The 24,518-nt window shown below is 32.9% G+C and overlaps 1 protein-coding gene, 4 non-coding genes and 1 pseudogene across 5 annotated transcripts; 5 read left to right on the top strand and 1 right to left on the bottom strand.

Moving 5' to 3' along the window:
- Positions 1 to 312: 312 nt before the first annotated feature.
- Positions 313 to 429, top strand: LOC121215708 (U5 spliceosomal RNA). The gene has a single exon (XR_005911684.1). It is a non-coding gene; the product is annotated as a U5 spliceosomal RNA (small nuclear RNA).
- Positions 430 to 15,668: 15,239 nt separating this feature from the next.
- Positions 15,669 to 15,785, top strand: LOC121215697 (U5 spliceosomal RNA). Its single transcript, XR_005911673.1, has one exon. It is a non-coding gene; the product is annotated as a U5 spliceosomal RNA (small nuclear RNA).
- Positions 15,786 to 17,727: 1,942 nt separating this feature from the next.
- LOC121215686 (U5 spliceosomal RNA) lies at positions 17,728 to 17,844 on the top strand. Its single transcript, XR_005911662.1, has one exon. It is a non-coding gene; the product is annotated as a U5 spliceosomal RNA (small nuclear RNA).
- Positions 17,845 to 19,209: 1,365 nt separating this feature from the next.
- On the top strand, positions 19,210 to 19,326 carry LOC121215719 (U5 spliceosomal RNA). The gene has a single exon (XR_005911695.1). It is a non-coding gene; the product is annotated as a U5 spliceosomal RNA (small nuclear RNA).
- A 627-nt stretch (positions 19,327 to 19,953) lies between these two features.
- Positions 19,954 to 20,089, top strand: LOC121215869 (uncharacterized; annotated as a pseudogene).
- Positions 20,090 to 21,058: 969 nt separating this feature from the next.
- Positions 21,059 to 23,613, bottom strand: LOC107950584 (protein BOLA2). The gene is made up of 3 exons (XM_016885463.2): positions 23,416 to 23,613; positions 21,545 to 21,567; positions 21,059 to 21,468 (listed from the first exon to the last, which is right to left on the bottom strand). Exons 1-3 carry the CDS (start codon positions 23,476 to 23,478, stop codon positions 21,273 to 21,275), a joined length of 282 nt encoding a protein of 93 aa, XP_016740952.1. The 5' UTR covers positions 23,479 to 23,613; the 3' UTR covers positions 21,059 to 21,272.
- Between the last annotated feature and the right edge of the window lie 905 nt (positions 23,614 to 24,518).

The following is a 24,518-nucleotide window of genomic DNA, read 5'->3' as shown; positions in this document are numbered from 1 at the left end:
ATTGGAAAATGATTAAAAAAAATACAAATATAGTGAAAAATTTGAGACTTCCCATGTCTAGTAGCAGTCGTGCTAACTGTGAGAGCAGAATGTATTCATATTTTACTTCAGGATAATAGGTTAAAATCCTCCCAAAAATTTAAAAGCTTGGTTTAATTATAAATCAGCATTACAGTGGATAAAGAAACATTAAAAAGAGTGATAAAAAAAATCAAACTGCCATAAAGTCAAGTCCCACATCGCACCGGAAAAGCAAGCAGCAGCTTCTCCTCCTATTTATAAAGCAACTTGTAGATGGTGAAAAATTCACGGAGCCGTGTGATGAGCACAGAGCGAACTATTCTTTCGCCTTTTACTAAAGAATACCGTGTGCTCGTCACTATAAGCGGCATACGCCAATTTTTGGAGGGGTATTCCTTGTTGGATGCCCCCATTCCAGTACAAGTACCAAAGAATTTTTTGTGTTCTAGGAACATATGTTTTGGTAAGAACGGGAAATTTATATATAATGCTGAGAAGTTTTTAAGATAACAAGCGAAATTAAGTCAACAAACTGATATCCAAAGTGTACTTTCTGATATCCCTGCCCTCGTCTATAATTCCTCATATCTAGAGTGTTAAAAGCCAATTGAAGGAGCAACCATTTTTTATATTCTCTGCCATAATGCCACTGTCAAGTTTTGATCGGGAAAGAAAGGTCTAGGAAGTGTTGGGTGAGTGAATAAACTATAATGTGCCTGAGTATTAATAAGAAAGGAGACGAGATTTTCCAGCCAGGATTTAATATAGCAAGCAAAAGATTATATAATTTTTCCCGAACACATTCATCAAACATAGTTCCTCACATATAACAGATTAAATTTGAAGTTAGGAGAGATAAATAGAGCATTAGTCCGCTAAAAGACAGTCCCGGAATCGGGTGAGGGTGTAGACGAATATATGTCTGGTGGAAAAATGCTATAGAATTTCATCGTATATCCCAATGCCATAGAATTGAAGGGGTTCAGTGGGATATTAAAAGCAAAAAGAGGTTCAGCGGGAGCGAGCTAGTGACAATGACCAAATACACCCGTAGACCGTAGTTAAACAGAAGAAACAAGTTACAAGCGTGGTTTTCTATCACAAAACCTACAAATGTCAATATTTGCAGTTCAGTCACTTAATTCAGTTATAAACTCAACCAGTGTGATGGAAAACCAAATTATGAAAGACAATAAGGTTATATTATTTGTTTTAAGGTTAGATTGGGTTTGCTGTATTTATTTGTGATGTTCAAGTTTTGCATTCATTATGTTGTTTTGTTACAATTAAGCTACCCCAGACATTGCATCCATTCTTTATTTTCCATGATGTATTTTATCCATATTTGAAATATGTGAAACCATATATTTTTTGATATATTTCAAAGTTATTTAGGTAGATAAATCTTATTTAGGTAGATAAATCTTAGAATAAATCATTTGATATATTCTAGGAATACTTTTTTTATCTTTTAGTAGTCTATTAGAATAAGGGAATTATTTTTCCAATTAGGTTAAGACTATTTTCTCTATTTAAATTCAATTGTTTAGTTGATAAAAGAGAGAACAATTTTATTAAATGCTCTATTAACAACTTTCATGGTATCTGAGCTAGGTTACATCTCTAGTAGCATCATGGTTAAAATAGCCTTCACTGGAGATAAGAGATCCAGCAATCAAACAGAGGAAGAAAGTTTTACCATTGAAACAACTAATGAAAATTATGAGGGCAAAAGTTCTCTAGAAGAGTCTCCATTCACTAAGGAACAATTAGAGCATCTACACAAGCTTTTTCAATCACCACAATTTCGGATGAATTCTTCTATTCCTAACTCATCCAATAATTCTTCTTCCTCCTTTGCCCAATCAGGTACTGATTTTTCTGTTTTTTTCAGTGTCAAACCTTGTAAAACAAACACGTGGGTCGTTGATTCTGGAGCTAGTGATCACATGAATAGTAGTCATTTTCTTTGTTCAACTTACACACCTTGTGCAAGAAACAAAAAGATCAAAGTAGCAGATGAGTCATTCTCGGCAGTAGCCGGGAAAGGTACTGTTAAAATTTCGCCTTCCTTGGTTTTACATGATGTTTTCCATGTGCCAAATCTAGCTTGTAATCTCATATCCGTCAGTAAATTATCCCAGTCCTCGAATTGTCATGTTTATTTGACTCCTTTATGTGTAAATTTCTGGACATAGTCTCAGGGAGGATGATTGGCAATGCTAAAGAATCTAGTGGAATTTACTTTCTTGACGACGACCATCTAAGTCAACCAACAACTACTTTATGTTTAAATTCTGCTTCTAGTTTGGATAAGGTTATGATTTGCCATTATAGGCTTGAATATCCTAATTTTTACTATTTAAGATATTTGTTAACTAATCTATTTAAAAATAAAAGTCCTTCTTCATATCACTGTGAATTTTGTGAATTGGCTAAACATCATCAGTCATTCTTCCCACCTCAAAAATATAAAGCTTCCAAACCTTTTTCGTTAATTCATAGTGATGTTTGGGGACCTTCGAGAGTCTCAACTTTTCAGGAAAACACTGGTTTGTCACATTTATTGATGATCATACTCGCATTTGTTGGGTGTTTTTATTAAAAGATAAGTCTGAAGTTAAAAATGTGTTTCAGTCTTTTTATGCTATGGTGAAGACACAATTTGGTGTGAGAATAGAAGTAATTCGAAGTGACAATGATGGGGAAATTTTTAGTGACCAATTAGGTGTTTTCTTAACCAAACATTGTATAGTCCACCAAAGCTCTTGTACAAATACACCACAACATAATAGGGTTGCAGAAAGAAAAAATTGACATCTTTTGGAAGTAATTAAAGCCTTGATGTTCACTAGTCAGGTACCACATTATCTTTGGGGCTAAGCCTTGTTAACAACTACATATATTATTAATAGAATGCCTAGTAAAACTCTAAACTATAGAACTTCTTTCCGTCTCTTTAAAGATAACTTTCCTAACTCTAAATTGATCACAGATTTATCCCTCCGAGTTTTTGGGTGTAGTGTTTTTGTTCATCTTCATAGCCAAGGTAAACTAGATCCTAGAGCAAAAAAATGTGTCTTTGTTTGCTATGCTTCTAATAAAAAGGGTTACAAATGTTATGATCCAATTGATAGGAAGATTATTGTTACCATGGATGTCATATTTGTTGAAATGCAATCTTACTTTGATTCTAATCTTCAAGGAGGGAATTATAGTAAGGAAGATTCTATAATTGATCAAGAAAACACTAAGAATATACAACATATTTAACACCCCTAACCCGTATCCGTCATCGAATTAGGGTTAAGAGGCATTACTAATCAAAACAGAACTTAGAATAGACATTCAGTATAGTTCAATAATTTTAACGGTTACATATAAATTGCTAGGTCTAATATTAAACATGTAAAATTTTAAACTTCTCTTTAAAATTACAATCCAGTTAAAGCATAAGAATATAAGTAATTTTCATATGACTATTAATTTCATATACAATATATCAAAGTACGACTTTCCAAAACATTTATCTAGCCTGTACATGCCATAATTAAAATTTAAACAGTTTAATACCGAGACAGTAGATAGAGTGATGATCTTGCTGACGATCCCCGAGCTTAAAGCTTGATCTTTAAGTATATAAAACAGAAAGACATAAACAAACAAAGTAAGCTTTTATAGCTTAGTAAGTCTATTGCATAATGAAATATATATATAGAAATAATATAACTTTTTAATTTAATTTACTGAGATTGCAATTAACACATATAATTAATATTTATACATTTACTGTACTCAGACCATTTTATTTATAGTCAAATATATGTACCTGTCGAAATGCATTCAATTGAATATATATATTTATACCAAACAACATTACAACCAAATGAATATAACCGAGCATATATGTATGTTATACACATATCATATCCAACTGTGTATGTATACTCATAATAAACTTATAACCAAATACAAATCTAATACATGTGACCAAATGCATTCATCTTCATCAAATAATTATAAATAGAGGTGTATACATTTCAAATGCATATGTAGATACTTATCAAATACATATACCGAATATTTATACGTATACATTTATCGACTGCATAAATCGAAAGCATGTATGTATATTTTTACAAATACATAGACCGAATATGTACATATTCATTAAACACACTTAGCCGAAGGTATATATGCTCATCAATTAAAGATAACCAAAATCATATAACTGTACACTTAATCACATTCTTTAAACAGATTCACTGGCACTTAGCCTGCTAGACTTAAAGCCTGATTCAGTACACCGACACTTAGCCTGCCAGACATATAGTCTGAAATGTTTCACCGGCATTAAGCCTGCTAGACGTAAAGTCTGATATTGTTTCACCGGCATTAAGCCTGCTAGACGTAAAGTCTGAAATATTAAGCCTGCTAGACGTAAAGTCTGAAATTATTTCACCGGCATTAAGCCTGCTAGACGTAAAGTCTGATATTATTTCACCGACAATAAACCTGATAGGCACTGAGCCTAAAATCTCAATTCACAGAAGTTATATCTCATATTTGTATATATTATCCACATAAAAATTCAACTCAATAATTTATAAACTATATCTTTAATCCACATAGGTATATAAAGTTTAGACATCAAATTCAACTCAATAACTTAATTATACATCCGAACGTGTATATATATATAACTTAATACATTAAAGCCTACTACCTAATATCATGCATTTGAACACCTTATGATATTCCAAACTAATAATTTCATATCTTCAATTCCATTCAAGAATTTTTACATGAATATACATACATAATCGAACCTCCCTTATACATATATAAATTTCATACTTAAACTCATTACAGAACACACACACACACACACACACACATATATATATGCATATTTGCATAATTGAACCTCATATAAACTTGTATAAATGGCATACCTGAATTCAATACAAGGACATATACATGTATATTTGCATATTATAGATCCAATACAAAGTTTATACCAATATAAACCTATGTTTATTTCCGAATCTTAAGTACACACACACACACATATATATATACCTTTTATTAAACCAATACTTTATACTTGTATATACATGTATAAATTCAAAACTTGTACATATAAAAATATAAAACTTTTATACTCCAACTAAATTTGATAACATTTATAATTGTATATCATTATATACCTTCATACTTTAACTAAATTCAAATAACCATATAAGTATATACCTATGATTCGAACATGTAACAATAATGCATATAATTCACTCATACTTTTAATTATTTCAACCAACATATTTTAAATTATAATTCATCAAAATACAACACATATACATACCTATATACTGATTTTTATGACATTAAATAGCTAATAGACTTACCACGGACAGTGTAAAATCGAAACCGGACGATTAGTCGACGACTTTAACTTTTCCTCGATCTAACTTTGATTTCTTTGGTTCTTGATCTAAATATATTCAAAATGAGATAAATTAAATATTATTACATTCAATTTAGTCCAAAAACACATAAATGGGAAAATTACCATTTTACCCCTAATATTTACATTTTTTTACAATTTAGTCCCTATTACATAAAACACAAAATACACAAAATTTGCCCATACTATACAAGGGCCGAATGTCCCTAGTGCTCATACAAGTCCACAAATTTCATTTATTTCACATTTTAGTCCCTCAAAATTTTAATTTCACAATTTAGCCCTAATTACTCAATTTCACCAAAAATTCCAAGACAAAACACGTTAATCTTTCACATATCTTTCATATTTCATCATCAACTATCACAAAGCTCAAGCATTCATCAATGGCATATCATAAAATCAACACCAAATTCTAAAATTAAAGCATGGTTCTTGTAGTACACAAAGCAACGATCTCAAAAACGTAAAAGTTTTCAAAAATCGAACAAAAACGAACCTTTAATTAAGCAAGGATATGGCCGAACTTTAGAAAGCCATAGTTGAGCTTCTTTTTGCTTAACATTCGGCTTGGAGAAGATGATAAAATCATCTTTTCTTAAGTTATTTTAACTAATATATATTTTAATTACTTAATGACTACTTTAACCTTAGTTTAATTAATTATAAAACATATAACTTAAGGGTAATTTAGACCATTGCAGCCCACTAACTATTAAATGGCCTAATTTCCATTTATAACCCTTATTTTTAAAAGACAACAAAAATTGGGTGCTTTTAAATTTAACCCTTAAATTTTTATTTTACGCGATTAAGCCCATTTTTATCAAATTGTGCACTCAAACGATCAAATTTTTATACAAAATTTTTACACATAGTAATTCACATACTGCAAATATCAAAAATAATTTTAAAATATTTTTTTGACTTGGATTTGTGGTCCCGAAACCACTTTGTCTGATTAGGGTCAAGATCGGGTTGTTACAACATAGGGATTCTAATAATGGGGAAGGTGAATTTATGATTAACACAGAAATTAATGATGTTAATGTTGTTAATGAAAATGAGTATTAAGGTGTAGAGTTTGATCATAAGAATAAAGAACAAACAAAGGACTTAATTGTTTACTCAAGAAGAAATCAAAATCAAGAAAGTGGAATCCACCAGATTCATCACCAAGAATTTGACCCACAAGATCTTGTCAAAAGTCCAGGTAAAGCTCATAATCCAACCAATGAATTTTCTGGTTTAGATATTCTAATTGTTAAAAGAAAATGTGTTAGAAATGTTGTCAAGTATCCCATGTCTAAATTTGTGTCCTATAAAGCCTTGTCTTCGATATTTCCAGCCTTTCTTTCATGTTTCGATACTGTGAAAATACCCAAAGATGTGAAAGGTGCTTTACAGGTTCTTGAATAGAATAAGGCTATTTTAGAGGAGATGTACACTCTTGAAAAAATAGGTACATGGGAAACAATGGAATTACTTGTAGAGAAAAAACTGTGGGCTGAAAATGGGTGTTCACAACCAAATTCAAACTGGATGGATCTTTAGATAGATACAAAGCCCGACTAGTGGCTAAAGGGTACACTCAAACATACAGGATAGATTATCTTGAAACATTTACTCCAGTAGCCAAATTAAATTCTATTAGAGTTCTTTTATCAATTGCTGTTAATCTTGATTGGTCCTTACAGTAGCTAGATGTGAAGAATGCTTTCCTAAATGAGAAACTTGAAGAAGAAGTTTACATGGATCCTCCTCTAGGTTTTGAAGAAAAATTTGGAACTCGAGTATGTAATCTCAGGAAATCTTTGTATGGTCTAAAGCAGTCTCTTCAAGCTTGGTTTGAACGGTTCATTCAAGTTGTTAAAAAATAAGGTTACTCACAAGGGCAAGCTGATCACACAATGTTCTATCGACACTCACAAAGAGGTAGAATAGCAGTTATTATAGTTTATGTCGATGATATCATTCTTATAAGAGATGAAGTGGATGAAATAAGGTGTCTCAATGAGCATCTAGTATTGGAGTTTGAGATCAAAGACTTGGGTCCCTTGAAATACTTTCTTAGAATGGAAGTTGCTCGATCAAAGAAGGGTCTTGTGGTCTCTCAGAAAAAATATGTGATTGATATTTTAAAATAGGTTGGGATGAGTGGTTGCCGCCCAACTGACGCACCAATTGATCCAAATGTAAAATTTAGAAAAAAAAAAAGGTCGATTAGTTGATAAAGGGCAGTACCAAAGATTATTCGGTAAGTTAATTTACTTATCACATACAAGGCCATACATAGCTTTTGCAGTGAGCTTAGTGAGTCAATTTATACACTCTTCAATGGAGGAACACGAAGAAACATTGTTTTGGATTCTGAGATACTTGAAGAGTTCACCTAGAAATGGTTTATTCTTCAAGAAATCTGAACAAAGAGGAATTGAAGCTTATACAAATGTAGACTAGGTAGGCTCAATAACAAATAGAAGATCTACATCAGGATATTGTGCATTTGTTTCGGGAAACCTTGTGACTTGGCGAAGCAAAAAACAAAATGTTGTAGCAAGAAATAGTACAGAGGCTGAGTTTAGATCAATGGCTCAAGGAATTTGTGAAATGATGTGGTTAAAAAGAATTATGGAAGAGTTGAGGAAACCAATAACTTCACTAATGAAGTTGTACTTTGATAGCAAAGTTGCCATTAGTATTGCTCACAACCCAGTCCAGCATGACAAAACTAAACATGCTGAGATTAATAAACACTTTATCAAGGAGAAGATTGAAGAAGGCCAAGTGTGCATGCCGTTTGTTCCTTCAAAATAATAGATTGCTGACATACTCACCAAAGGGTTCTCTAAGACAAGCTTTGATTTTCTTGTAAGCAAGTTGGGCATAATTGATATTTATGCACCAACTTGAGGGAGGGTATTGAAATATGTGAAACTCATATATTTTGGGATATATTATAAAGTTATTTAGGTAGATAAATCTTAGAATAAATTATTTGAGATATTTTAGGAATATTTTATTTTATCTTTTAGTAGTATATCAGAATAAGGGAATTATTTTTCTTATCTTTTAGTAGTTTATTAGAATAAGGAAATTATTTTTCCAATTAGGTTATGACTCTTTTCTCTATTTAAATTCAATTGTTTAGTTAATAAAAGATAGAATAGTTTTATTAAATGCTCTCTTTGAAACGTTCAATCCCAACCAATTGATATTATTGATTGCCATGTGTCATTTTATTTGGGGACAGCAACAGTTTCAAAGTAAAGAGATGGTTACCACTATTTCAAAGTAAAAAAAAGACCATATGTGAAATAAAATGTTGAAAAGCTAAGTTTAACAAGAGAATTTATGTCAATAGACTGATACCTAAACTGTGTCCACTGATGATGTTTCAGTGAGGAAAGTGTTGTTTAAGGAAAAAGATGATGTGGTGGAAGAGAAGGAGAGGAGGGAGAGGGAGGAGAAAGAGAAGAAAGATAAGGAGAGGGAATTTGTCATGCACGTGCTATTGTCTCATGAGAAAGAGAATGAGAGGATGGTTGTGGAAAGGAAGAAGATGGAGCTTTTAAGTAAGTATGGGAGTGAAGGGTTGTTGGAGGAGCAGAGTGAAGACGAGGACATGCTTAATATTCATCGGTGGAATAGATGTTGGTAATGTTGTATCTTTTAATGAAGACTTGGATAATTTCGATTTATATAACCTTTTTGTTTTGGTTAGACTGCTTTTAGATTTTATGTGCAATTTGAGTTCCAAAAATTACTCTTCCATATGCAACTTGGTTTTTATGTGGAAAAGAGCTAGAAAATGAATTCTTCTTATTTACAAATTTTTTATATTGTTTACACCTATCAGAATCATGATGTTATATCCGGATTTAATTACATTGATATTGTTGTTAATCATGCGATAGCTTTCACTTGTCCTTATTACTGATGCTTTCATACTTGGCTTGTCGGATGAAGTCTGAGATTATAAGAGAAATGTTGGTTTCTCATTGATGCTACTTTTGGCAACATCATTCAGATTAGTTTAGTTTTGGAAATGAAACTGGAATTGTTAACTCAGTAATGTGTTACAGAGTACTAGATGTCTAATATTGCTCATAGCCTCTGACTGGTTTGCATATTTAAACACTTTGTAGGCACCTTAACAAGTTTTTTCTGTGTTTGAAAGAAAGGTCATAGTATTTTCAATCTTACATTATAAAGTTTTCTTATTGATTACATACATGAGATATGATTAAATATAAAGTATTTTGTACCATTTAATCCTAACTGGCCTCCAAACATCTTATATTCCATTCACTTCAACTCTATCTTTGAGTTAACTCTAAGGGAAAAAGCATATATAACTCTTTTCTACGGAGTTCCTTGTAGTTCTATCATAGGTTGTTTGAGGTTTTCTAACTTTTCCAAGTGCCTAGACTTTATGGAAACTTTTCATGCTTTAGCTTTTCACCACGTCACTATCCTTCCTACAGTTACTGGGTTTTCACCAAGACAAGGCTTCGCCCCAAAGATAACGTGGTACCTGACTAGTGAACATCAAGGCTCTAGTTACTTCCAAAGATGTTGGTTGGACTATTCCATATTTGGTTAATAAAACACCTAATTGGTCACTAAAAAATTCCCCAACCATTGTCACTCCAAAATACTTCTATTCTCACACCAAATTGTGTTTTCACCATAGCATAAAAAGATTGAAACACATTTTTAACTTCAGACTTATCTTTTAATAAAAACACTCAAAAAATGCGAGTATGATCATCAATAAATGTGACAAACCAACGTTTTCCTGAAAAATTTAAGACTCTCGAAGATCTCCAAACATCACTATGAATTAATGAAAAAGGTTTAGAAGCTTTATATTTTTTAGGTGGAAAGAATGACTGATGATGTTTAGCTAATTCACAAATTCATAGTGATATAAAGAAGGACTTTTATTTTTAAAGATATTAGATAAAAAATATCTTAAATACTAAAAATTAGGATGTCCAAGCCTATAATGCCAAATCATAACCTTATCAAAACTAGAAACAGAATTTAAACATAAAGTAGTTGTTGGTTGACTTAGATGGTCGTCGTCAAGAAAGTAAATTCCACCAGATTCTTTAGTATTGCCAATCATCCTCCCTGAGACCATGTCTTGAAATTTACACATAGATGAGTTAAATATAACATGATAATTCGAGGATTGAGATAATTTATTAACCGAAACGAGATTACAAGCTAGATTTGGCACATGTAAAACATCATGTAAAACCAGTGAAGGCGAAATTTTAATAGTGCTTTTCCCGGCTATTGTTGAGAACGACCCATCTACTACTTTGATCTTTTTGTTTCCTACACAATATGTGTAAGTTGAGAAAATAAAATGACTACTAGTCATGATCACTAGCTCCAATCAACGATCCACGTATTTGTTTTACAATGCTTGACACTAAAAAAAAAAAGAAAAATCAGTACCTGATTAGGCAAAAGAGGAAGAAGGATTATTGGATGAGTTAGGAACAGAAGAATTCATTCGAAACTGTGGTGATTGAAAAAGCTTGTGTAGATGCTCTAATTGTTCCTTAGTGAATAGAGATCCTTCTAGAGAACTTTGGCCCTCATAATTTTCATTAGTTGTTTGGAAAGCTCTGCTATCCCCTGATTGTGAACCACGACCATTGCCACTCTTCTTTTTTTCCATTCGTCGATTTTCTATGAAGCTTCCAACATGTTTCTCGAGTGTGCTAATATTTTTTGCAGTGATCGCACCAAGGTTTTTTTCTTTTTCACTATCATCATTATTTTTAACAATTACAAGAGCAGAATTATCATCATTAGCTTCAAATCCTAGCCTTAACATTACTTTTCTCCTTGTCTCCTCTCTTCTAACCTTAGAAAAAATCTCACGGGGTCTTGGAAACGGTTTTTTTCCTAAGATCCGAGATCTCACTTCATCAAATTCTTTATTTAAACCCATCAGAAATAAATAAGCTCGTTCATTCTCTTCTTTTTTCATAGCTTTTACACCATCTCCGGGACACTCCTATTCATCATTACAACACTGATCCAATTCTTACCAAAGAGACATCATCTCATTATAACAAAAAGTAACTTCCTTTTCCTCTAGTCTAGCTTTCCTGAGTTTTATTTTTAACTCAAAGATCTGTGAAGCGTTTTCTAAATCTGAATAGGTGTCTTTTACAGCGTCCCAAACATTTTTAACAGTCGAGAGAAAAAAAAGGTTTACCTATGGATGCTTCCATGGAAGTAATAAGCCACGCAATTATCATAGAATTTTCTGACCTCCACTTGCTCATCTTTGGATCGCCCACCTGTAGTTACTTGACTTCTCCAGTTAAATGACCTAGCTTGCTGCGCCCGTCAATTGCTAACTTTACGGACTGCGACCATTATAGATAATTCTTGCCATTCAACTTGTGAGATGTTAGTTGAAAAGAGAGGTGAGATGCCTCTGTCCCTTGAGTCATTGTACTCTCGGTAGTTGTTTCAACGGTAGAACTTTCTACCTCTATTTGATTGTTGAATCTCTTATCTCCAGTAAAAGTTGTTTTAACCATGATATTATTAGAGATTTAACCTAACTCAGATGCCATAAAAGTTTTCAAGAGAGCATTTAATAAAACTGTTCTGTATTTTATTAACTAAAGAACTGAATTTAAATAGAGAAAAGAGTCCTAACCTAATTGGAAAAATAATTTTCTTATTCTAATAAACTACTAAAAGATAAAATAAAATAATCCTAGAATATCTCAAATGATTTATTCTAAGACTTATCTACCTAAAGAACTTTAAAATATATCCCAAAATATATGGGTTTCACATATTTCAACACTTTCTGTTTTAGTTAGACTGCTTTTAAATTTTATGTGCAATTTGAGTTCCAAGAATTACTCCCCCATATTCAACTTGGTTTTTATGTGGAAAAGAGCTAGAAAATGAATTCTTCTTATTTGCAAATGTTTTATATTGTTTACACCTATCAGAATCATGATGTTATATCTAGATTTAATTACATTGATATTGTTGTTAATCATGTGATAGCTTTCACTTGTCCTTATTACTAATGCTTTCATACTTGGCTTGTCGGATGAAGTCTGAGATTATAAGAGAAATGTTGGTTTCTCGTTGATGTAACTTTTGGCAACATCATTCAAATTAGTTTAGTTTTGGAAATGAAACTGGAATGGTTAACTCAGTAATGTGTTACAGAACACTGGATGATTGATATTGCTCATAGCCTCTAAGTGGTTTGCGTATTTAGAACACTTTGCAGGCACCTTGACAAGTTTTTTTTGTGTTTAAAATAAAGGTCATAGTATTTGCAATCTTACATTATAAAACTTTCTTATCGATTACATTTATGAGATATGATGAAAAATAAAGTATTTTGTACCATTTAATCCTAGCTGGCCTCCAAACATCTTATATTCCATTCACTTCAACTCTATCTTTGAGTTAACTTTAAGGGGAAAAACATATAAAACTCTTGTCTATGGAGTTCCTTGCAGTTCTGTCATGGGTTGTTTGAGGTTTTCTAACTTGTCCAAGTGCCTAGACTTTGTGGAAACTTTTCATGCTTTCGCTTTTCACCATGTCACTAATTTTAGGGAATATCCTTCCTACAGTTACTAGGTTTTAATAAAATAAACAAATCAGTGTTATTTCAGTTTATGGTTTTACTAATGGTGTTTGATATCATACTGGAAATTTACATGCCATGATGCCACCTTTGATTTTTATTAACAAAAGATGCTGCCAAACTTTAACATAAATAAATATTAATTTGTACTTGCGCTACAGAGATCTATGTTGATGATAAAAATGTAGTATGATTATGGACGCCAGATATACTTTAGTAACTTTTGAAAATAAGGAGCTTCTTAACTAACTTTAGGGTATTAGACCATGCATTGATTTGTGAAGAGTGAAGGATTAGATCTCAAATTCATCAAGAATGCTCCTTGGACAATATAAAGTAATTGTTGCGAGATGGTCAACCATGTAGTGACGAGTACATTTGGCGAACAGTTCAGACTTTTAAGTCATTCGATAGAAAGTCTGAAGGTAAAAAATATTGGTGGACTCTTCATATACAACAAGTAAGAATAAGCTCGACGATGCCCAAGCTGTGCACTGTATGGTGAATTGTGAAGCTATTGGCGGATTGAAGATCCGTGGGTTGCATGGATATATTTTTGGTGCATGTTGCACATGTTATGTTACGTGTAAACCATTTTTAGTTGGTAGATTTATGATATGTTTAGGTACTGATTGATACAAATCAGTTTGTGCACAAATTAAATTTTTATGTTTTCAAAATTGTATTAGTGGGATTTGTTAAGTTATGTCATGAATAAACTAATATATATTGTATAATTTAAATTGAAAAAATGTGGTGAAAAATAGTAACTCAAATTGGATTGCTAATTTTATCTGTTTTGCTCTCTTCCTTTGCTAAAAACCCAACAGTAATAGTGTAATGGCTAGCTCCATTCTGTCATTCAGTACTACTTTTTCATTACCAATGAAAAGAATCCGTAGAGTAACATAACCATTTATGCTGTTTTCATCATATTGGAGTTTGCTTTAGTTCCTGTGTATCAACTTGTTTGTATCCATGTTGTGGGGATTGCTACAATATTTATTTTGTACACTGCGTTACAATTTTTTTCTTTTATATATTAATAGCAGTTTGTCTATTGGTTTACACTGTTTCTAATGAATTAACCTGAAACAGTATCCGATCAATCAGATCTTCTTACACTGGAAATTATATTCTAAATTGGACTTTAATAGTTTTTGCTGTCAACTCACCGATTTTGGATTTGCATGCATTAGTTTGGTTAAATCCAGGTACCCAACATGTGGTCATTCTATAAGCACTGATTTTTGCATATTTTCCCAGTTTTTTTTTTTGTTATTATTTGTCGAGTAGCTTCATTCCTAAGTATGTATCAAGTGATGTATGGTGTTTTCTTTATTCATGTTATTACCGTTTTATTTTATATTTTTATATATTATATATAAATGTCATCCCATATAAATTTTAAAATTATTAATTAAGTTTAACAATTTAATTTAATAATTATATTTTAAGTTTAAATCTGATGATGAAAAAAATTAAAACGGTTAAAATAAAATTTAAACGTTGATTTAAAATATCAAAATTTTGTATCAATCAGTACAGGTCGATACATTTAGCGGTACAATTCATTATTAATCAAAATGAGTTGAAACACATTGGAATGGTCATAATGCATCGAAATTTTGATTGAAATGGAACTTATGTTATATATCAATTTAAGATTGAATTTTTACATACCGGTATGATACTATCATGATGATAATATCACATTTCATCAACCAAATAATTATTTTTCATTTCGCCTAAAATGAACTTTAAGAAGGTAATCTGATATATTCGATATGGTTAATGTGTAAATTAATCTTATATATGTTGGTATTAAGTAATTATATATATTTGATATTATGCATGTCCATTTTACGATTTATGTTCGGGGTTCGTGATTGCCCCTCTCAACAATATGTCTCCACGATTCAAACCTACAGTACCCTTAAGATTGCAATGTGTTTTACCATTATACCGAACCACTTGTTGATAGTAATTTTATATTTTTATGGTGGTTGTGTTTATAATAACATTAAAACTTTATACTAAATTAATATCACCAGAGAAAATTACCACCAAACCAAATTTACATAAAAAAGAATTAGTAACCCATTAAATCTTAATAAAACAAACCATACTTATCATTTCTTCCCACCACTCGACCGGTTACTATTTTCTGGATGTGCAGTTACTAAGTTACCACAGTTTTCTTTTCTTCATATGTTACAATCCTTAAAATTCACTGAATACTTTTAGGGAACCTTTAGAGAAGATTGAAAGTAAATATAATAATTAAAGAGATGGCTACTGCTAATTTTCCCTTTAGAATGTCACTTTTAAAGCATTCGTTACAGGTTCTTAGCTTTCTTCTTCAGTTTCAAAAAAGAAAACACTCGATAATCTCTAGACTCCCAAGTCCCAACTTTTTTTGTTGGAAATTGCTTAGTGATCAATTCCCACATCGCAGCTGGAAAGCAAGTAGCAGCTTCTCCTAATGTTTATAGAGCAATTCGTAGCTTGGCATCAAACTTTCGGAGCCGTGTGGTGAGCACAGAGCGAACTATTCTTTCGCCTTTTACTAAAGAATACCGTGTGCTCGCCACTTTACGCGGCATACGCCAATTTTTGTAAAGGCATTCTTTGTTGAGTGCCCCCAATACAATCTAAGGTTTTCTGTACGGGTTTCAATTAACAAAATGCCTTGCTGAGAGTCTTGAAAATGGCACAGAGCGAACTCGTAATTGTTGAGTATACAACTCTAGATTCAAAGCAGGATCTCGAGTTTCTAGCAACTTCAAATATCATGTTTCTTTTGAGTACTCCTATAATCCCTCTATTAATTCTTGGAATGTTTACATAGATGCAATAAACTTCAAATCTTTATCTTCAAAATCTTCACCATGTTATTTATTAGTTTCTGTTATTGTAAAGAGGAAATAAACATAAAAAGAAAATTGCTATCTATCATCCCTTTGTCTACGCCCTGCCAGCGGCAGTGACCACCCTGAAAAACTCCATACTTCCACCCAATCTTCCATCCCTCTCCTGCCAAATCCCACAGATAAGCACATAGCTTGAGGACAAGCTTCACATACTTGAAGAACCATATCCTAAACCTGTTTTGAGAATTGACGTTTAAAATATAATAAATGGATCTGTAGTTTCCTCTTCAGTGCTGCATGGTGCACATTCATTCAGTGGTCTTGACAGTGCCATGCATGAAGTTGCTTCTAGTTGGAAGTCTATCAAGTACAGCAAAGCCAAGCAATAAAAGTGTTTTTGAATGCAGAAGTTCTGCGTCCTACATAAACATTCTCAGTCTTTTTTTACTTCATGGTTTAGAAAGATGCTTAAAACTTGAGTACTCAGGGAAGCATTGCCTCCTACAGAAAAACTAGATAAAAAAAACCGTTGATTGGTCCTTCCACCAGTACACTGACCTTGTAGTTTTATCAATTTTTTGTTAATTTTGATGAACTGCATCCACCAGTTTTAAATGAATTTCCAAAGAAACCAACCACTATTTGCAACTAGTTGCAGTTGATTAACTTCCATGTTTGCTACTATCTATTAGTGGTCTAGATTGGACTTGCTGTATTTATTTATAAATGTTCAAGTTTGCATTCACTATGTTGTTTTGTTACAATCAAACTACCCTAGACATTGCATCCAATCTTGTTTTCCATGATGTATTGTTATCCCAAACCGATTGATATTGATTGCCATTTGTCATTTTATTTGGGGACAACAGCAGATTTAAAGTAAAGAGATGGTGTTGGCGTTTTACAGCAGCTAAAGAAGAAAACAGGACTTAGAACAAAGTAGCAAGATGCAAAAAATATTTTACTTGCTCACAAACGTGCAGCAAGGAATGAAAAACTGATTTTCATTGATTTTTCATTACCATTAATAAAACAATACATGCCTTTTATAGACAATTTTCTCCACCAAACACAACTACTCAGCCTAGTAAGTTGTGAAACATTGCTTGTACACTAAACAAGCCAACTAAACACATCATTCACCTAAACATATCAAGCTGTCATCAGCTTGTTCATTTTCAACTAAGATTGATTACAATGTACCTAAACAAAAAACTTGCTATTGCCGCAAGCATACCAGCTGCAGCATGTTTACAAGCTGCATGCTCTTCAACAAAAATTATCACAGCAGCATGGTTGGCCAATTTTCAACAGATGGTTACTGCTAATTCCTCTAGCCTGCAGAAATTTTACTTGGAAAGCATTCGTTCGAGGTTCTTAAGCTCTCTTCAATTTCAAAAGAAATCACTGAATAATCATAAACAAATAAAAATGAAGAGAAAAATTTGAGACTTCCAATATCTAATATCATGAACCACGTCGTGCTAACTCTGAGAGCAGCATTTTTTCATATTACTTTGGGATGACAAGTTCTAATCCTCCAAGAAATTAAAAGCTTGGGTTAACAGTAATTCAACATTTGAGTGGACAAAAAAAGAGCGCGACTCAAACCAAACTACCATAAAGTCAAGTCCCACATTGCCATGGAAAAGCAAGTAGCAGCTTCACCTTATGTTTATAAGGCAACTTGTAGCAAAGTTTTTGACTCACGGAGCCGTGTGATGAGCACAGAGCGAACTATTCTTTCGCCTTTTACTAAAGAATACCGTGTGCTCGTCACTTTAAGCGGCATACGCCAATTTTTGGAAGGGCATTTTTTGTTGGATGCCCCCATTCCGATACAAGTTCTTAAGCTTTTCTACACTTCCCTATTCTGTAGGAATAACCAATGTTGGGAATTCTTTGTATTAAAGGTATTTCCACCTTCAGTTCTGTATCACGCTTAATAAGTTTGTCGAGCACATTGTCAAAGGAAAATGCTGGAAATCGATTGGAGCTTTAACTTGTTTGGATGGATTCTTGGAATAAGCTTAGTTGTCAGCTTCCAATTTAGCAGTTTAAATCTTTTGCCATTGAACTTGATCACGTTGACTGCTTTGCTTTCGATTTTCCCATGACCAAATGCAAGCAACAGTGTTCTAGTTCAGTAATATGAATAGATGGATATTTTACTAGTTTCTTCTTCAAATTAGCGAAGAAATGTAACCAAAAACCATAGTGGTGAAATCTCTCAATCCCAGCTTTGTTCTAGTTCGTATACCTATTGAACATCAATCACCTGGAAATGTTTTCCCAAAGTGATGAAATCTCTCAATCCCAGCTTTGTTCTCTTTGAGCCCAAGATTGTAATTTCACCAGTGCTTCAATATCAAGAGGGGTGGTAGCCAGACCTTTCTAAGTGACACTGAATTCTTTTCAAATTCTGATTTGAGCTTATATCTAGTTTGCTTAAGAGGCTGAGAGTGCTCACCAATGAGATGGGCATGACAAAATAGAAGCAATGGATCCCTCTTCAACGAAATGAAAGATAAAGCCTGAACTGTGAAATCTGGCTGTTTACTTGATATACAACTAGGAAATCTAACCTAATGGCCATTGATTGGTGCTTCCACTCACTGACCTTGTGGTTTTAGCAATGTTTGTTAATCTGATAAACCTACTTCCTCAACCTATGAAGTTATTTTGTTACAATCAAGCTACTCTAGACATTGCTTCCAATCTAGTTTTCCACCATATTGTCCCAAACAGTTTGAAATTAATCCCCATTAGTCATTCTATTTTCGGACACCTTCTGTTTTAGAGTAAAGAAATGGTTACAGCTAAATTTCCCTCTAGCTTGCAGAAAATTTCACTTAAAGCTAGCATTCAGTTACAGGTTCTTAGCTCTATTATTCAGTTTCAAAAGAAATCACTGAATAATCTCTATTCTCAACTCTGTTTAGAGTTCCAATATCTAACATCATGAATCACGTGGTGCTAGGTATGAGAGCAGAGTTTATTCTTACTTTGGGGATGATGAACTTAAAAGCTTGATTTGATAGCAAATCTACAATACAAATGGATAAAACTTAAAAAGAGTGAAGGCTTCAAATTAAATTACCATAAAGTGAAGTCCCACATGGCTCTGGAAAAGCAGGTAGCAGCTTCACCTTATGCTTATAAAAGCAACTTGCAGCAGGGCTTCAAACTCACGGAGCCGTGTGGTGAGCACAGAGCGAACTATTCTTTCGCCTTTTACTAAAGAATACCGTGTGCTCGCCACCCTAAGCTGCATACGCCAATTTTTGGAAGGGTACTTCTTGTTGAATGCCCCCATACCTATTCTAGTTCCAAATCTTTTGTACGACTTGTCAGTCAATTCAGTGATGAAACTCAATCAGTGATGTAATAACCAAATTGTGAAATACAATCACTTTATATAAGTCCCTTTAGAGAAACTTTTTTAGTATCTTCACCACAGCTTCAATATTAGATTTTTGAGGTTGGTAATCCAAAATCGTCTGTCATTGGGTATATCATATTGTTGAGACCACTCTGCAAGTTTTCATACTTTCTTCTGCTTTGGGGAGATTGGGCTAGTTGTTGCCTGGTGAAGGCTAATCTTGAAAGAGAAATGGATAGACTAGGACCTAGTCGAGTTTAGCTTGGATGGATGGAATTTTAGTTCATAATCCAAGACATGCAAGGTAGGTCTCATGCATAGGATAGGGAATTCAGTTTCTAGGTGGCATCCTTCTATGTTGATTTTTGTTTATTGTGAATGTACCTTGAGTTGAAATGTTTGGAAATGCAGGGAATGGTGGGGGGTATTACGAGATTCAAGAGGTGATATACTACTTGTATTTCTTCTCTTTAAGCGTTATGGAGGTTAATATTGTAGGATTGTGATAGGATCCGTGGAACATATGGACGTTGAGCAGGCTGACTTACATGCTGTCAAAGTTACCTCAGAGAACTTTCAAGGCCTAGGTTGGTGGCTTTCTTTGCACTGTTGCACCTGCATAAGGTTTCCCCAAGTGGGAGAGCCTACGTCATAATTTGTGGCAGTTAGGGCCTGCGTTTGCGCTACCCATTTCTAATTTGCCAAAGTTTTCTGTGATGGATGGTGTAGTTAAAGTAGCAGAAACAGGGTTTCTTAAATTCTAATGGAACAGAAGAAAAAACCTGATTGAGACCTGTTTACTTGCTATAGTCCAAAGCCAATGCATTGGTCCATTCAGTCACTAAATGACCTTGTAGTTTCAGCAAATGCTTGTTTATGCAGATAAACCTACTTCCCGAGTTTTTAAAAGAATTACCAAGAAACAAACCACTTTTTGCAACTAGTTGCTTTCCATTGAATTCCTTGTTTGCTAGTTCGGATTTGCTCTCTTTATTTGTGACTTTCAAGTTTTGCGTTCTCAATCATGAAGTATATTTGTTAGAATGAAGCTGCCCTTGACAATTGCCGTTCTATTGGGAATGGCATCCTTTTTAAGGCATTCATAACGGGTTCATAGCTCTCTTCCTCAATTTCAAAACACATCACTGAATAATCTCTAGACTCTCGACTTTTAATTGGTAATTGATTAAAAAATTTTTAAAAAAATGTAGTGAAAGCTTTAAGAGTTATCCTGAATCATGTTGATATGAAGTTATGCAATGAATAAATAAATGCCAACTACGAGAGCAGAACTTATTCTTTACTTCGGGGATGAAGGTTGAATCCTCCACAAGTCATGGATAAAAACTAAAACGAGTGGATGCTTCAAATCGATTTACCATGATTTCAATTCCCACTTGGTAACCTTTGACTGATTAAAACTAAATATTTTATCATATTTATGCCATTTATTTAGGGATTGAGAAATTTGAGTATTAAAACTAAAATCTACATTTACATATAAGCATATAATATATTGGTATATAACAGTAACAGAGCAAAAATGATATCTGTCAATATGGCACTACAGAAGTAACCTAACTTCAAAATGCACATGCAAAATACGGAGTCATGCATTTTCTTTTCTTGCTACATATATTAACATCAATATGCCTTCATCATTGAATTGAATATATGATCATTGGATTTCCATATTTTTATCATGTGAATTTGTAGTTTTGCATGCATCCCAAACGCCACCGTGGGTAAGCAATCAGTAATTACAAAGTATGGTTCTAAAATGTATGCTCAAGGTGAAATGATGGTTTAGTATTCCAGCTGAGTTCTCATGAACTCTCTTATTTAAATGTCTAAATTATAGTTTTGAGTGTCTCTCTAAGCATCTGGTTTAGATTTTTCAGCCTCTTGCTGTTGTTTCCACTGCTCCGGGGTCAGAGCTTTCTTTATAGACAGGGCATGGATTTGCTTCATCTCCTCCTCGAGAGCAGCATTCACAATTCGGTGCCTTTCCAGGAGCCTCTTCCCTTCAAATTGCTCTGATACAATCTCAATAACAAAACTTGCACCGCACCTGATACATTCAAACCTCTTTGTAAATTTCCCAAAAAATGAGAATGTATTAGTAATTTAAATAGAATAAAGCTCACCCTCCAGATGTATCGATTACTTCCTGTAACACAGAAATGTAAAAATTAGTTTTGTGAGAATATAGTATTAGATAAACATGTATCAAAATGGGAAGTAATTAAGGGTTTCGCCAGTCCAAATAATAAATACAATGCATATGAAAGCAAATTTTCTAAAAATTAAAGTCAGGAGTCGTTCCCAATTATTCTAGCAATACACAAAGCTGATCAGGAAATTTATCAAGGAACTACGAACAACAGAGCCAAAGGGACCCCACCAGGCAAAGAATCATGTTTTGAGCTTGTAACCTTGTACTTCATCTATATTAATACGTAAAAAGGCTACTATTGTCATTAGATACCAACAACCTTCATGCCGCATCCTCATTTCAGCCATATGAATAGGATGACGGATTATGTTATGGGTTCAAAATCATTTGCGTATATGGCACTACATTCTACCCCAGTGGAAATAAGGAAATATGAGCTTATGGAAGACGTCCCTCATAAATCACAAAAGAAGAAGATGATGATGACACTTCAAAGAGGACTGTACAACAAAAAATGGGGTGATGACTAGAAAACACCATTTTTTACAGCCAAAAAGCCCATTGGTGCTTAAACCTATTTGGAAAATCAACAATAAACATCTTCAAGTTGATCTTGATCATAATCATTTGGAAATTGGAACCTAGCCAAAAGGATATAGAATTTCAAAAAAGCTTGCAGCACATTTAGTTCTGCTTCTTATTGAATGCTTTCAAATAAACGAAGGAGTATCACTACCATATTCAAGCAATGCAAGCACAGCCAATGAAAGAATTGCAAATCAGTGATCTTACAGTCCTTCCTAGTCATACGAGGCAACAAGAAAAGTTTATTTCCCATAAAAACTCAGACAATCGTGCGTAAGAGATATATCAACAAGAAACTAGAAAGGCATCATACTCCTCACTAATGTCGACCAGAATATGTAAACATGAACCTTGAATATTGAGACCCAGTTTAACAAAATAACACTGTCAAGCTTTCTCCAAACAAAAAGGAAATTTAGTTTAATTTTCTCTTCTCAAGTGAACCAAAGCCAATATGGTAGGGTACTATTCTCGAAATCACTAAAAACCTGGATCCAACAAGCTGTAAAATTAAGAATAATTCCGAAACAATTTTCGACACAATATCTTTCTGTATAAACGTAGGAATCTACAACAATGGATACATATGAAGAATGAGCTTGTGACCCGGAAAATCTGCAAATTATGGCTTGAGTTGCCTTGATCTCAAACTACACATAGCATCTAAGTTAAAAACTTAAATGTGCCCCAATCATTCCAAAAGGATGGAAACTGAGAAATCTTTCCACCTCAATAGCTTGAAATAAATGCTTCTTTCTCATTCAACCAACTTCACTCTTAAGTGAACCAACAAAAAATTTAAAGAGTGAAAAAAGTATCTCAGTAAAATTCATCAAAAACAGCATGGCTCTGAACTAATCATCAATTCATAACAAGAGTTCCCACAATGATTCCACAAAAATTGAAGTTGTACCCGATATCCCCGTGAATGTAGCACAACTTATTTTAACTTAAATTGATATTTGACTAAAATATAATTGTTCTACATTCTAAGTAACATCATGCAAATCCCCCCCCCAAAAAAAAACAGATTTTTAATCAATTTTTCATAAAAATTGTTCCTTTGAAAGCAGAAAAGCAACAAGCAAAAGCATATTCATGGGTTTACTTATTTGTGGAAACATGATTAGGGAGGATAAAAAAATTAAAACCAACAACCAGCTTTAGATTTTTTTCTAGAAATTTACAACTTAGATAGGAATAAATTATAGATATAAAGGTGAATGAAATATAAGGAAGAAATGAAAGGAGGGTTACCAGATGAGAAGGCTTCAATTTTGAAGTCAATGAAGACTCAACTTGTTCCTTCGTCACTCCCATCTTCTCTTTCTTTCGCTCTGGTTCTTCTTCTTCGTTTTGTTTCCAAGATTCCTTTACCACAGTATAAATTCAATTGAAGAATAAAGTTAAAAGAAAGATTCGATTTTTGTAAAGAGAAAATAAAAATTCGATTTTGGTGGAGTCAAACATCATGGACTTATATGCCATTTGCTATGCAAGGCCTACCCGTTACTATAAGCCCATCATAATTTTTTGGCCACAGCCCATTATGAACTTAGTTGAAGTTATTTAGGTCATTTTTAAGAAAATCAAACCTGAAAGTTAGTTTCCTTGGTTATTTCTCTCTCTCTCTCTCTCTTACAAAAGGATTTTAGTTAACATTGTTTCAAAATTAAAATTCAAGGGTTCAATTTGGCAATTGTTCTTTTTTTCTTTTTAATTTAGCCCATAAATTTAGCATTTATTCTCACATTGGAACTTGAATTTTTTTTCATTGTTCTACATTAGGGTTTGAATTTTTTTTAATCCAAGTTAATCTCTGATATTTTTTTGAAAACTCTAACGTTCAAACCTTAATGTGGGAATAATTGTCAAGTCTAAGGACTAACTTAGACAAAAAAAAAGAGTTTAAACTCTTTACCTTTAAGCCTTAATGTAAGAATAATTATTAAATTCAAAAATTAACTTAAACTAAAAAAACTTTAAATCCGCAGTTATTACCATATTCATACAAATAAGATATCCATTCAATAAATTAATCTGTGAAATCGAATTGATCTAAATCAATGAAGTTGATTTAATCAAAATTTCAGTTTATTCTGTCTAAGGAACTCCGTTTAATTTATTCATTCATTTTATGGGTTTAGGATTTTTAAATTTTATATACATATTCTTTTTTTTCCTAAATCAAATCAAATTTTATTAAATTTAAATTCACTATTTCAGTATACAGTTGGAATCAAACATCCACTAAAGCAGCACCTAGCAACAACATATATGGATTTGGCTCTCCTATATCTATTTTTCAATATAAATTTAATCATAACTTTTACAATTTATGAGCGGATTTTGCATATTTC

Source organism: Gossypium hirsutum, chromosome D03, assembly GCF_007990345.1.
Source record: "Gossypium hirsutum isolate 1008001.06 chromosome D03, Gossypium_hirsutum_v2.1, whole genome shotgun sequence".
Lineage (NCBI taxonomy): Eukaryota > Viridiplantae > Streptophyta > Magnoliopsida > Malvales > Malvaceae > Gossypium > Gossypium hirsutum.
Note: the sequence above shows the minus strand (reverse complement) of the source record. Positions and strands in the feature narration are given on the sequence as shown.

Bases quoted from the DNA above. Each gene is read 5' to 3' on its own strand.
- LOC107950584 (XM_016885463.2), bottom strand. From the start codon at position 23,478: ATGGGAGTGACGAAGGAACAAGTTGAGTCTTCATTGACTTCAAAATTG. The intron at 21,568-23,415 runs GTAACCCTCCTT...TCTGTGTTACAG, and splicing joins AATTGAAGCCTTCTCATCTG to GAAGTAATCGATACATCTGG. The intron at 21,469-21,544 runs GTGAGCTTTATT...TGAATGTATCAG, and splicing joins GTAATCGATACATCTGGAGG to GTGCGGTGCAAGTTTTGTTA.